General features: G+C 41.4%; 1 protein-coding gene across 2 annotated transcripts in view; it reads right to left on the minus strand.

Moving 5' to 3' along the window:
• COL24A1 (collagen type XXIV alpha 1 chain) overlaps positions 1 to 14277 on the minus strand; it is a 402120-nt gene extending 387843 nt beyond the window's left edge. Inside the window, exons 1-2 of one of the 2 annotated variants that reach the window (XM_059136719.1) lie at positions 13837 to 14277; positions 4298 to 4362 (exon numbers count right to left, since the gene is read on the minus strand). In XM_059136719.1, the coding sequence (XP_058992702.1) occupies positions 4298 to 4362; positions 13837 to 13892 (121 nt within the window). In that variant the 5' untranslated portion in view covers positions 13893 to 14277. The remainder of the gene's footprint in view (positions 1 to 4297; positions 4363 to 13836) is intronic. The other variant, XM_059136718.1, reaches the window with a different exon arrangement.
• Positions 14278 to 15731: the final 1454 nt, after the last annotated feature.

Here is a 15731-nt window from a genome sequence, read left to right on the forward strand (position 1 = left end):
GCACTGAAGACAAACAGATCATACTCCATTTGCTAATAAAATCAGTCTTCGAAGGCTACAGGGCTGATGCTGAGGTGTAGGCACAGCGCTCCAACCTTGATTGCCTTTCATGTGAAACTTGTATAATAAGCACCATTGATTCTATCCTCATTAGTTAGAACAAAAGAAAGAGGGCAAGAGGGAAGAAGAGAGGAAAATGGAAAGAGAGATAGTATGTAGGAAGAGGTAGAAAGAATAGGAAAGGGGGGAGAAAAAGGAGAAACTGAGTCTCAGTAGATGATAAAATTATGACTCATACCCTAGTATTTGACTTTAAATCCAGTGACTAGATAATTAACTCTATGGTGAAATGTACTATATACCTAAAGAAATAGAGATGGGAGAGCTAATGATTATACTTGTTTTACAAGTTTTGTAAGCACTTCTTTTTACAAGAGAGCCAAAGAAAACATTGTAGCTGTCAATATTCAACAATATTCTATCATAAATTGGAGGAACAATAGAAATACTGTGTGTGCCCTCAAAAATGTAAGTATTCTTACATTTCTTAATTACATTACATTTCTTAGTAAGTAGCAGTTTAAAAGAATTAAAAGTTATCAACTTTTAGATAAAAGGTAAAGAGTAATATCACTTAACAGAGCATAATAAATTAGAATGCTAACTCATTAAATAACTAATATAATATAGCATTTAATTTAATAAATTCTCACTGTTTAAAAGTTTCACATATCTGAGTCAGCCAAATATCCAAGCTATATTCTTTCTAGTTTGTAGAAATGAAAAAATTAAATCATTGTTTAAAATAAAAACACAAAGGGGTCCCTGGGTGGCTCAGCCGGGTAAGCATCTGCCTTCAGCTCAGGTCATGATCCTGGAGTCCTGGGAAGGAGCCTTGTATCAGGCTCTCCACTCAGCAGGGAGTCTGCTTCTTCCTCTGACTCTCCCCTTCTTGTGCTGTCTCTCACTCTCTCTCAGATAAGTAAAATCTTTTTTAAATAAATAAGTAAATAAAATCCCAAAGTTGTAAATAAGAAAAACCGTATAAGCCTTAATATACTTTACTTTGCCCATTTACCCAAATTGACTAAAGGAACCAGATAAATTGTCCAGTATCTACTCTCTACTGTTCTATACAGCCTCAGCCAACAGTGCTAGAATCAATACTCGAATACAAGCTGACTTGCTTCCAGCTCACACAGTTAAGGAACTAAAGGAAGTTGCTTAAATTCAACTATTTAAGTTTTTCAACATTATGAGTACATGGGAAAAGAGAAGGATCCTGAGTGTTCTTTTTAAAAAAATTATTGTGTCTTCATCATATAACAAGGAAGCACTAAACATTTGACATGTATTACCTCATTTTACCCACACATCAACCCTATGTAGTAAGAACTATTGTTATCTTAACTTTAGAGTTGCTGAAAATGAAGCTTACAGTATTTAAGGGACTTGCCCCAGATCACACAGCTAGTAAGCACTGCACCTGGCTTTGGGCTCTAGAACAGCTGTGCTTTATTTAGCAACATTGTCATACTGGGTATGTGTGATTTTAAAGTATCCTACTGTGAATAACACATCTATTATGGATAAATAGATAAAAGCAAACTTATGCATAAAATGAGAAATGAAGCTTTAACCTATGTGTAAAGATTTGGGTTAAGTGTCCATAAGGGGTTTTGGCAGAAAATCCTTAGAGTAACTGCAGCTAGAATGAGCTGATTCTCTGTTAACAATAAACACACTTTGGATTCACGTCCACAGGAAATACTCTTTTTGGAAATAGCACTCTACACACAGCGATTGCTATATATGTGGCTTTCACACGCAGGGACCATGAACCTGAGACTGTTGTGCATGTTGAGGATTTGCTACATAGGTGGCATGGTGTACATTAGCCTGAAGAGGTAGTGCAGCTCGGTCCATCTCTGGAGGCAGCTCACCCACCCAGACTGAGCAATAAGGAAAGCAGACTTTGTCAGATAGGAAAAGGGATCTATCTCAGTCAAATCCTCAGAAAAGTCAGCCCTAAATAAATTTTTCCTTGAAACAGAATCATGTATTCAATAGGTTATACTTGGTTGTAAAACAAATGCATAATTTAGATAAATCTGAGAGAGCGAGAGCTCGTGCACATGAGTCTGGAGAGGGGCAGAGGAAGAGGGAGAAGCAGACTCCCCACTGAGCAGGGAGCTCCAGGTGAGACTTGATTCCAGGACCCCGGCATAATGACCTGAGCCAAAGGCAGATGCCCAATGACTGAGCCACCCAGGCATCCTGGAAATCAAAGAGCTTTTAAAAAGATTTTTCTTTTTGTTAAGAACTCACAAGAAGATGTTACGGTTACAGGAAAACTAAAGATTGTGATGTTCACTCTGAAATAAAGGAACATATTTTGTATTCTATAAATGAAATCTTAAGGCTGAAAGATATTATTTCCTTCATTAGTTCTGAATTTTTTAAAAAAATCCATTCAAAAATACTCAGTTTTCCTTATATCCTTCTTTGCCTGGGTTTTCAATATCTTGATAATGCTACCCTTTGAAATTATTAAACTCATGATACCAGCAGATAACAACTGTGAAGCCAGAAGATGTGTAATGGGAAGAGGCTTGTTGTGAGAGATGGGCAGGCCTGGATTCGAGTCCCAGCTGTACAAGCCTGAGCAAATCCCCTTCTGTGAGCCTCAGTTTCTTCACCTATAATCCCTATCCTGCAGGCTCATTATGAACATTAGAATAATAGATGTAAAGGGCCAGGCAAGGACAATCCACAAAATATATATATGTAATTAATAATGACGGGTTCTCTTCTTTTTGCTCTTCTCTGTGGTCCAATTTTAAAGAATTTATAGACTTTGCAATCAATATACGTGCGTTCAAATGTTGGTTTTTCCATTTATTTGCCTGTAACCCCTGGGGTAGTTACTTATTCTTCTTAACCTTGGTGTCACCAATTCTATCATGGGCATAATCATAAAAATCCTGTGATGAAGTAGTGGTAAATATATATTCTGTACACATGGGGCTGGCACATATTAAGTTCTCAGAAGGTATGAGTAATAACAGTGTACTAACAGTGTACTAACAGTGAACTAAAAGATACAGTTTCTCTCCTCTTTATGGCTAATCAAAGCAAAATAAAGTAGCAGAAATGACTTGGTCAAGAAAAAATTTCATGAAGTTATACGTGACATGTGACCTAATGTAACCATTTCCCCATAAAACAGAAAATGCCTTCCAAGATATCTTTTAATTCACCTATGTGCGACTTGACAGAATTCTTCTCCGTCTACTTGTCAGTTTGGTCAGTCAGATAGAGCACCACCCCTTCCTTTGCACACCCTCCCTCTACCTATGTATATTTCATTTACTTCTCTCTTTCTTACTGTTGTTTAGTTGATTGGCCAAATTGACAAGTAGCTTGTGGAAATGGTCACTGAACTGAAATGATAGTTTTGTCAGAATGAATAATTTGGCAGCCCTGCTGATGTGAGACAGAGGAGTAAAAATAATAATAATAATAATAATAATAATAACAAATAAATAAATAAATAAATAAAATAGGGCCATGGTGATACTCTCTGTAGATCCAGCAGAGTTCCCAGGTTTTTCTCTTTGACTTTGGCTTTTTATTCTTAACCTTTGACAAAGGCACTTGTTTTTACACTTTGAGGCCAGAGACATTGTCTTACTTTGTTTCCACTGCTGGCAACTAGGACATTATATGGCAAATAGAAGATACCTTTTAAAATGCTGCCTAATAATTATATTAATCTGAATGTACATAGATTCCTGAAACGCTGTATCACCATACTACTAGAGCAACTAGCCAGCAGGCAAAAACAAAACACTGAACTATTCTCTAAACCTCTCCATTTGAATTAGATAAAATCCCAAACCCACTGGTAGGCAAATTGCATTTTGTTTCTTAATGACATAAATCTAGATGGAACATTTAGTATATGCTTGTGTTGTTTCAAGAAGTGCAAAGGTAACTCAGTCACAGTTTGCCACCCCCAAGAACTCCCACTTCAAATGAAGTCACAAGCAAAGCCTTTTCACTATACAAAACTTCCCTTTTATAAAGAGTTCGCTTAAAAATGTAAGTAATTTCTTAAAGGTCATATTTCCCCCCAAAATCGGTTTCTTCACCCTTACACTCTCATTGTACTGGGTAGAAGTTTTTATTGTTTAATGTTGAATTTAAGCTTCTGATGATTTTGAAAACATATACTTTTGCTGTTTGGAAGGAGAATTTTTATATAAGCAAAGAAGTAACAAGGTAACTTTCTTACCTTGTTCTTGTGCATGAACAGCACCCGCTGCCACACATAGCACAATAAAATGGAGAAGCAGTTTCCTAAAAAAAAAAAAGAAAAAAAAAAAGGGAAAATTTTAGTGGATATTTACAACCTATAAATCATATAAAATCCCAAATGAACTCCAGTACAAGATTAAGAAGTGAGCTATCATTTTTCAAAAGATTTTATTTATTTATCTGAGAGAAAGAGAGAGAGAGAACATGAGTTGGAAGGTCAGAAGGAGAAGCAGCTCCACCCCAAGACCCTGGGATCATGATCTGAGCCAAAGGCAGACACTTAACCAACTGAGCTGCTCAGGCATCCCAAGAAATAAGCTATCATTTTAATTTATACATTATTTTAATACTCATAATGGTTAAAAGCAAGGGCTCTGAATTTAAGTTCCAGCTTTGTCACTTACTGTATGACTTGAAAACATATTTTTTATCACCCCTGTGTTTCCTCATCTGTTCAATCTATCTCATAAACTTTTTCGAAGATTAACTAAAAAATTTCATGTAAGGCACACAAAACAGTACCTAGCACAAAGGAAGCACTCAACAAACATGACTCATATAAATGATATGATGATGATGATGACTACATATTACATCAAAGTATCATACATGCAATTTTATACAAAGTAATATAAGTTTACACAAAGTAACAGAACTTATAGTCACTTAACTATAGGGGTTATAAACTGTGGAACCAGTGATTTTTTTTAAATGAATGTTTATATGGAAAAGCCATTTGATTATCATATCAAAGCCGTTTGAATATAACTTGTACTAGATTCATGATGTTTGGGTTCTGAAAAGAACAATGGCCTGTATATATCAACATCAAACATTTTGGATTTGCAATAATTGTGAGCATGACACTTAATCATTGCATATCAAAATGTTCATTCACACTGATTAGCTGACTACAAATATTTCATGATTTTTTTTAGTATAGCCAAACTTTGGATAGATTTTATTGAGTAGCCTTCATAATTGGTTATATCTACCTCTCCAGTAAAAACCAAAGAGATAATTTTAAAAAGTAATGCTAAGCTTGCTGAAAACAATAGCTGATCACCTAATTCTGTTTTTTATTTATTTTTTATTCTAACTCAGGGACTTCCCAAATGACATTTCTGTAAAATGCAGTTCTGTAAGGAGTGATTACAAAGCCCTCTGAAAAATATTTATTCTTTTTATTAAGTTCCTGGTATGCTGACAGTAATTGGTACATTCCCTGTTTATTACCAATGATAAATATGTTTTTATCTTTTCAACTAGTATAGGGAGCATGTTAATATAATCTTTTACAAAATGAGTCAACAATATGTAATTATACTCTTCTCAGTATAATGGAACTGTCACTTATATTAAAACAGCCTTAGCCATATTTTAGTGGGTGCAAAAAGTATACTCTATGGTCATACTCAGTACAGAGCACAACTTTTATATGACAAAGTTTTGCTAGAATACTTAAAAATGTTATCAATTCTATAATCTAACCAACTGAACAATTACAGAAATTGCAACTGATCTGGGCAAGCGAATAGCTGACCCATATGTGTTAATAAAGCATATAAAAGATTCCTATGTGTGGTGTCATCCATTTAAAACAACAGTTCTCAAATGTTAGTTTGCTAAAAGAATCACCTGAGATGCTTGTGAAAATGTAGATTCTGGGCTTGCCTCAGAGATTATGATCCATAAATTCGGAGTGAATCCTCAGTTTGTATACATCTTTAACTAGGTGATTCTAACAAGGACTGTGCATATATCAAACTCTGAGAAAAAGCAATTTAGAACATTTACTAATTATAGTCACACTGTACCTAAAATATACAAATATTATTTTGCTCAAATCACAGATATCTAATTACATGACATAAGATTATTTGACTCTTGGAGGGGATTGCTGTTTTTTGTTTGTTTTTGTTTTTATCTTTTTCTCTTGCTCTAGATCAGTGGTTTCAAACTTCACCACGCAGCAGAATCACCTGGAGGGCTCGTTAAAGATCGCTGGGCTCCACCCTGAGAGACTCTGACTCACCAGGTCTGGGGTGAGGTTTGAGGACTTGCATGGACAGCAAGTCCCCAGGCAATGCTGATGCAGTGAATCTGGGGTTGATGCTATGAGGACCAGAGGAACAGATGACACTCCAGGGTTGATGAAGGGCCTACCCGTTTCGAATCTGGTTTTTACCTTCCACTGCACAGTGGAATCACCTGGGGAGTCTTAGAAACTACTAATACTTGGATTTCCCCTCTCCACCCGTTCCCACAGAGATTCTAATTTGTCTCTGGTACAGGGATTCTTAAACACTCCCCCCGGTGATTCTACTGTGCAAGTTGAGGACCGCTGTGTGAGATTAAAATGATAACTCAAGGTTCTCCAAGATGGATCCCAAAGTGATCTAGAGTTTGAGTAAAAAGAGGCTCTCTTCCTTTCAACTTTATATTTTCAACAAATAACTGGCAGGATATATATATCAGTGAGACTAAAAAATAGCTCAGGATTGCAATCACTGAAGGAGAGTACAGCAGATTATGCCGTTTTAGCAGTAAATGGGATGTGAAAGGAATCATGTCTCATCTGCCCAAGGTAATCTGGCTCACTCAGAGTTTAGAAATAACCCAACAGGCACTCCTCTATTCAGAGGAAGCTAACTAATCAAGAGTACAACAACCAGCAGTATTCATTTAGCAATTCAGCCAACTCACAGACTTTCCCCAATGACCTCAGGGGAGAAAAATAAAAAATAAAGTTCTTTCTAGACATGTTAACAAGTCTATTCCTGGTGTAAGGCAGGAAAACCTGAACACATCAAACATCACCCCTTAGCCAGGTGATCTTAGGGGATTATGACAAATCAGTTGAGCCATACCTTATGTAAGTGTACCTAAGTATTGAAACCGATGACTAATAGAGAAGTAGAGATTGATGACTGGAAAAAGACTTTTTCCTCTTTTTCTAATTATGTCCCAAACTAACAGCCACCTAAGGAAGAACATATGGATATCCATATCCATAGCAATATGGATTCCATTACACCTACCTCCCCTCCCCTGAAGCTACAGCCATATCACATTATACTGTATTTCCTGGAGAGAGCTTATAAGTGTCTTAAAGGCCATCCTCATCTCCACCTGTCAGAATCTTAAATATTATCAAAGCCTAATTTGAATAACATCTGCTCCATGAAGTTTCCATCATCTCTAAAGATGCCTGGATCTTTCCCTCCTCTCTGTAACTCTTAATGCTTTAATTGTAACTTTATTATATCTCATATATGTTGTACCTTTTAGGATTAATTAGTAAGTAAATACCTGAACAAGCAATAGGTCTTCACCTTTTATCTATTGCTTACATGAAATTGACAATTAATAAACATTTTTAACCAAGGGAGCCACCCAGGCATCCCTTTAAAAATTTTATTTATTTATTTATTTATTTGTCAGAGAGAGAGAGAGAGAACACAACCAGGGGGCAGGGAGTAGGCTCCCCACTGAGCAAGGAGCCCCATGTGCAACTCGATTCTAGGATCTTAGCTAGGAAAAGGAGTACTGTTACTCCTTTCCATTTTGAAAATGTTTATTAAACAGTCAGTTGAGCGTCTGCTAAAAGGAGTAACAGTAACATCGCCCAGTTACTGAGGAATTCAATTTTCCCGTATGGATCTAATTCTTTTAACACTTGGGAAAAGTAAAGTAAAATAAAGAAGAGTACTTTTATTTGGCTGTCCAAAGAGTGAAAGAAGAACATTGAAAAATATCTGCTACAATAGGCTAAGTGGAAAGGCTTCTTTTTTTTTTTTTCATTGTGACTGTTTTTCTCATTTCTGAAGTGGGAACACAGAGAAGACATCATGCTTAATTGACATACTCAGTTAAAGAGCCAAACTCCATCATTGTATGAAATGGATGTCTAATGAATCCAAGCTTTCTGGAAAATGTCTAGGTGGGCTGGGCCTGTTTATTTCTTTGGTTTTGCTCCACTCCCATGACATCACATTTACTATGCATTCACTTAATGAAGAAAAAGTGTCACATTTCCACATTAGCAGTAGACGGAGTTCTCAAGGGCATCAGCTGCACCAGGAATGCATTTAATGCTAAGACAGGCAGGAGTCATTGAATAAGTTAAAATAAAAACTACATTAGGTTGGAGAGAAAACAGCGTGATAAATAAGAAAGTAAAACTAGACTGAGAGTCAAAAGACTAAACCTGGTTCTACTTCTAACTTACCGTGTGACGTTGGGCAATTCACTTCAATGTTCTGAGTCTCGGCTGACTCATCTATCATGGGATAAGATACTATAAATTTCATATTGTGCATTCTAAATATAAAACCCTAGAATCTGTGTGTATAGTAGGATCCTGTTAGTATACTAGCATTAAAAAACAAAGATCAAATTATTTAGCAAGATGTTCCATAAATCACTATATGTAATAGACATGATGTTTAACCACAAATCTGGAAAGGTCTTCCTGAAGTTCTGGCCAATACTCTTTTAATTATGTAATGTAAAATCATCTACTAAGCTTGCTCATTTGTTCACATATTTACTTTCACAAAAAGTCTAATTGGTATATTAAACATGACTATTTTTCAAATATTCAAAGCATGTCTGCTTTTGGTCACTTTTCTGCATGTCTGAACTGTATGTCACTAACAGGATCTAACAGAAGTACATAGATTCAGACATTTCACAAAATCAGACCAGATATAAAAGAAATCAACAATATGGTAACAGTCAATAAAAGTTCAAAAACATACCCATGATATTAATATGTGAAGATCTCTAGGAAAATATTAAATATTTCTGTGTCTGGTCTGCTAGCCACATTTTCAGTATGACAGAAGCCACAATCAAAACATAACCAGATATGTCAGAGGTGAAGGCCTAGAGGGGACCAGACAGGAAATAGATATCCAAAGACCATACTCAGAATATTTCAGGAACTAATATCCATCCCAGGCATCTTCCCTAAATAATTCTTAGAGCTATTCAACTTTCTCTTTATCTGAAGGGTTTAAGTTACTTTAAGAGAATCCCAGGCATCTTTTTGTTTAGGGCACCCAGGAGACTCTCACATCTTGTGTTTGTGGGCTACCGAAGCTCGTTCCAACATAGATTCAAGTTACAATTTTAAGAAGGACTTGTGACATCTTACGACTAGGGAATTTTTTGTGTGTATGAGTTGCTTATTTTAATTTAAACCATTTGGAAAAAGGCAAAATAATCTGAAAACCATACATGTGAAATATATCAATAATTTCAGCAATTACCATTATACTACATTTACAAGCCAAAAACTCCTTTAAGTTATGACAACTTTACAGATTTTGCTCTTTATTAGATGCAAAGATCCAGAAATAGTAACATTTTTGTCCTTTGTTGACCAAATAACTGAAGATCAGTTCTCATCCCAGCAGTGGGGTTAAAGTTGAATGATTCAGGGCACAGTGAAGTGTTGTCACTAACTGATATACAATGAATTTCTGAGATTACCAATTCAGCTCAGTAGGTACTTGTATAAGTAACATAGTGTGAAAGATACTAGAAGTTTTGGTTAAATTTCAAGCAAACAGGCAATTCATGAGTAGAAGGGAAATAAATGCTTAAGAACTTCAAGTAATCAAAATGCCTAGAATCTAGTCAGTAACAGGAAAGAAAAATAACTCAGCTAGTCCATCCTCATAATACCCCACAGAGCGTTAAAATGATTGCTGCCTACCCTCGCAAAGTTCCTGGCACACACTCATGTTAACTAAAGTTTTTTAAATGAATGAGTCAATATTCAGTTAGCAAGACTATCAGGTGGTCTTGAGTTTCAATAAACATATAACTTCTCTAGCATCTTCAACATGCTCACTGATCCCAAGATCAAGAAGTCAGGTCATCCTAACCTCCTTTTATTTAGCTGAGAAAGTAATCCAGTTTAAGGACCTTTCAGAATCTGGTCTCTGGTCTCCAGATGCAGCTCCAGTCACTTCTCATCTAGAAAGCGTGGTCTACAACCAACTTTTCACTTCTTCCAGGCCCTCAAAAGAACTATGCCATCTCGCCTCTCAGTCTTTTACTGCTCTGTCTGGAAAGTCCCATGCCTTTTCCAATTAGGTCTCAGTGAGGATTTCATTTCCTCTCGTCAGCCTTTCTTTCCAGGATTACCCTTCCGTATATACCCCACCTACCCAGAACTTCTAGGTGTCCTCCTCTCTCATTTTTGTATACCTGGTTGTTCATTTTCTGTTTCCTATACTAACCTGAGCACACTGGGAGGGCAGCAGTTGTGTTTCTGTCTTGCTCCACCATTGTATCCTCTCTGCTTAGAGCCATGCTGGGTACATAGTTGGGGCTCAGAAAACATTTGTTGAATAAATGAATGAATGATTGAGTGAATGACTGTCCGAATAACGTTAGCCTTTTAGGAGAATGAAAACGAAACAGTCTTTACCTCACTTCTTGCTCAGAGTTACAAATATAAACTCATAGTTGCAACACATGGCATGGAAACTAGCTATTTTAATTTCCATAATAAAATTTATATTTTTCTCCTGCCACTTCACAGATTACCAAGCAGAATATCTAAGCAACACTCAAAGCTACAATCCCTCTCCTTGAGACATCAGCTTATTTTATACATCTACTTGAAAACAAAGATAACTAAGCAACTTTAAAGAACGGAGTTTCATGCCAACTAGGAAGTAGATGTTTATATCCAAAACTACCCCCCAACCCAGACACACCTTGGTTATAGAAACCCTTTAATTACAATAATAGCCTTCCTGGGGGACTTTCTGATACTGTTAAATCATTGTATCTAACACTGACTTCTGGTTTTAATTTCCTTTTATTACTACCACAAATTCACATTAGGTAACTCACTTAAAAGTTAGCCTCATGAAACAAAATGTTTTTAAGGATCCAGTTTTAAAACTGCAAATGTTTTTGGGTGAGTAATCAGAATTGTGATTTAAAAAAAAAAAAAAAAACTGCTTCCGTTTTTACAAAAAAAAGTCACTGCAGAAGGATGGAGGAAAATTAAAACCTCAAGGATTTCATTAGGGACTCTAAGGTTTAATTCAGTGGACTGACATTATCATCAGCTAATCAGCTGCCTCTACCAAGTCCCCTCCCTATAGGGTTGGTAGTGTGGTTTTTGTTTTTTTTTAAGATTTTATTTATTTATTTATTTGACAGAGAGAGCACAAGAAGGGGTGGGGGGGGGGTGCCAGGGAGCAAAGGTAAAGGCAGAGAGATAAGCAGACTCCCAGTGAAGCAGGGAGCCCAGTGCCCAGCTGAATCCCAAGACCCTGAGATCCCGACCTGAGCCAAAAGCAGAAGCTTAACCGACTGAGCCATCCAGGCACCCGGTAACTCTTTATGGAAATTTGATTTTTTTGAGAAACAATTTTGTCAGATCAGTAACTACTCTTTCCCCTACTTGGCGTGTGTATGGCTGGAGCTATGAGGGGGTGCAATCTGATGTAACCTTGAATTACCCTTAACTCTCTGCAGCCCATCCCCACTGACAACTGTAGTCGAACAAACTTGACTACTTCAAGTCAAAGGAGGCTGCAAGTTTCCTCACGGAGAGACCTTCTGGACCAGTGCCTTCATCCAAGGTCTCCTATCCACCCCAATTCTCTCAGCAAAGGTTCCTTTCCCGTTCCACGTAGTCTTATTTTTCCTCAGTTCCTCCGTGTAATCCATTCTGTTTGGTTTCTCTGCCTCCCTCCCCCCAATCATCTGGACCCAATTTACAAAGCCCAAACTGCCCAAAAATTTACGCAGGGCCTTTTCTGGGAGCGTCTGGAAGGGAAGTGTAAGCAAGTCAAGACAGAGGCTAGGAGCAGAGAAGATCTGCTTTAATCCGAGAAGTTGGTCACCATTACCAACCCCGCGGATGGCTGGGCAACGGCGCAGGCCTTACCCAGTGGCCAAGGGAAAGCCCTCTGGGTGGGACCTGGCGGGAAAAGCAAGAAGCGCACAGGAATGAACGCGGAGGTTGCGGGCCGGCCAGGAGGTTGCGGGCCGGCCAGGAGGTGGCCGACCTCACCCAGCTTCTCCTGGTGGCTGGATCTCCGGGGGCCCGACGCTCATACCACCACCATTCCACCGGCTCGGATCAGCGGAAACATGAGCGGGGTCCCGCAGGATCGGCTGCGCAGGGAGCCCGGCTTTCCGACCGGGTCCACGTTGAGGGGCTTTTATTGAGAAATGTGGCGGGAAACCTGCCTGGGACGCCGGTGCGACCCGCGGGAGTCGCCCTGGGGAAATTAACCCGCATTGGGTGAGCTCTTCCGGGATCCGGGTCTGCCCGGTCGCCGGCCCCTGGCCCCAAGCACGGGACTGCGAACTTTCCTCCGCACTGACTAATGCGGCTTCGGGCTCGTGGGGAGGCGCGTCCTCAGCGGGGAAGCCCAGCTGTCCGAACTCCCAGGGGTCAGAGCAGAGAGCGCGCGAGCCCCAGCCAGCGCCGCTGGGAAGCACATGTGCACACAAACAGTGCCACAAGGCGGTCTCTCCCGCGCCCCGCCTCCCTCCGCCAGCCCTCAGCGGTACCGGCGGGTCTACCCCTTACCCTCACCATTTCTCCCAAGGGACAGCTTCGGGGCAGAAAATGACCCGAGCCGCTTTTGGTTCCTCCGATTCCAGGGGCCAGAAGCAAACTTCCAAAACCCACTGACCTCTTCCAGGGGGAGCAGGGCAGCCAGCCAAGGCACGCACTCCCCTCCACGTTGTTTTCCCAGTGAGGGAGGGAGCAGGAGCAGGTACGGCGCCCAAAGAGGAGGTGGGGTGCCAGTCCGGGCCTGCGCGAACACGCTGCAGTAGGAACAGCCCCGCCCCCGCGTCCAGCCCCTTCCCCAGTGACAGGCCCAGGAAGCAAGACGCTGCCTCAGCCCCAGATGGGCAGCACGTGTGTTGGCCTCCTAACCACAAGAGCCGATTGCTTCCGAGGCTAGCCGCGCCCCGATGCCCGAGATTTTGCGGGTACCCTCTCCTCCAGTCCCAGCAACCGCGGCCCACGTCTGTGTCCCGCGGTCCAGGCTCCGCGCACACAGCCCAGAGGACCGCCGGCGCCCGGGCAGTCCCCAGGCTGGACGCCCGGAGAAGAACCGCGGGATAGCAGAACCTCAGCCAGGGCCCTGAGAAAGGAGAAGGAAAGGAAGGCGCAAGGGCGGCGGGAGCCGGAGCTCCAGCCGGCGTCCGATCTGAGCTCGGGGAGTCGCGGGAACCGCGGCCGCCGGCACCGGGACGCGAGCCAGCGAGCTTTCCCTCCCCAGCCGCAGGACCTCTTTAGCATGAACTTTCTGAGAGATCCGCTGGCAGGAGGCTTCCTTTCAAACACGGTATTTTACAAATTGAGGAGACAAGAGGAGGATGCCACGGCTGCTCGCCGGCTCCCAACTTCGAAAAGTGCCAAGGAGCGGGGGAGCACAGATCTCCAACCCGCCCAGAGGGTCTGGAGGACGGGGAGAGGGGTGGGTCTAACCCTAGCCTCCGGGCGAGTGGGCTACTTACGTTTTTGCCGTGTGGGAGACCTTTCCACGCCTTGTCCTGTGGGCTCCTAAATGCATTTGTATGCATTTGTTCCTGCAGCGAAGCGCTAACGGAAAACAGAAGGCAACTCCGAACTGCTAAGGGTGCAGGTACTGGCCATGAAAAAGGAAGAGAAAAAAAAAAAAAAATCACATGAAAACGATGCTCCAAAACCGCAACAACAACAACAAAAAGGGAGGAGAGAAATAGGAAGGGGAAAGAAATAGCACCCAAAGGGTCGATCAATCAGCTAGGCTTAGTTCCCTAGCTCGGTAACGGACGAGCCCGGGGGGAGCGCTCCCCTGGGAGGGCGGGCGAGGAGCAAGACCTCACTGGCAGGCGGCGGGGCGCCGGCAGCAGCTGGAACTCCGCCGCGAGCGCAGCCCTCGAGTTCACTTGCGGTTCAAAGGCGACTCTGTGACTCCAGTGGAGTCCTCTGCTTTGGGGCTGGGAGGAGAGAAGGGCTGGAGGAGGGAAGGAGATGAAGGGGTGGGGGGGAGTCCTTGGAAACAACCCGCGCCTGAACATTTGTCAGACAAGCACACACACCCACTTCGGAAATCTGGTCCGTGAGAGGGGGCCGGTGGCAACTGCAGGCGCTCAGCGTTGACTGCCGCCGGCTGCTTCCCCGGGAAGAAGAGGAGCCCAGCAAATCCGGCCGGTGTTAAATTTCACCGCTCACTGACTTGCAATGACATCACCAAACACAGTGCACACCTCCCCCCTCCGGTCCGCAACCTACCCCCCAACCCGCGCTGGGGGTCCCGCGCCCGGGTTCGTGAAGCCCCGGGCCCGCCGCGCCTGGGGAGCGCCAGCAGCCGCCCCGGCGACGCCCGCACGCTCTCGCTTCCCACGCCACCCTCCTCGCTGTCCCCGAAGCTCGGAGGTGACTAGTATCTTTCCTTCGTCCCCTTTTCAGCAGTCCCCAATATGATGTCCTCTTACATGTTCCCTATCCGTCTTTTTCTCTGTCCTCCTCACGCATGCCCCTCTGAAATCCTACTCGGCGCAGCCCTTCATTCGCGACCTTCGTGCATTCTTTGCAGTGATGCTCGTGGGCTAAGTCATGTTATAAACAGACTGCGACGGTTCTCATTGCTACCTTTCCTTCCTTTCACGCTTGCCTTTCAGTCTGCCCCATGTACTCCTTTTCTGCTGATTTTTCTATCTTGTAATCCACTTACCTGCTTTCTGCCCTTTCCTAGCTTATAAACATGGATTCATGATCTGCATTTATGCATCTAGAACATGCTAACAGACCATGGTCTTTCCGATTTGAATACCTTCTCCAACTTTTGTAACTTTCTTTCTTTCTTTTTTCTTTTTTTTGACATAAGCCTCCATACCCGCACATCCTTTTCACAACCTGTCCACCTTCCAAGTTTTGGGGAGTTAAAAAAAGTTAACTGATTTCACCTTTTTATTAATAAGACTGGAAATTCCAGGAGGCTAGGGATCTGTTATCTTGCTCACTTCTGTATTTTCAGCGCCTAAAATACTACTTAGCATGTTTGTTTCACCAGTGACTGTTGTACACCATTGAATATCATTTCTCTAATAAGTTTTCCTGACCTTTTCTGTGAGCTTTCTCTAGCTAATGATCCCTCTACGTGCTGAAAAAATCCCAGAGTATGCACATATTATAAAAGTTAAAGCAACCATATTGATGAAGAGAAATGATTGATGCAAACTTTGGAATTTTAGGTATCATTTCCAAAAAAAACTGAGGGATTTTTCCTCTCCAGGAATATAGAATTTAATTCCTCTTCCTTTCCCTCAATTTTTCAACTATTTATTTTGAAATAATTTTGAAATAGATGTACATATGAGTTCCAAAAATAGTAGAGAGTTCCTGTATACCCTTCATTGACTTCCTC

This window comes from Mustela lutreola, chromosome 10 (genome assembly GCF_030435805.1).
Source record: "Mustela lutreola isolate mMusLut2 chromosome 10, mMusLut2.pri, whole genome shotgun sequence".
Taxonomy (NCBI): Eukaryota; Metazoa; Chordata; class Mammalia; order Carnivora; family Mustelidae; genus Mustela; species Mustela lutreola.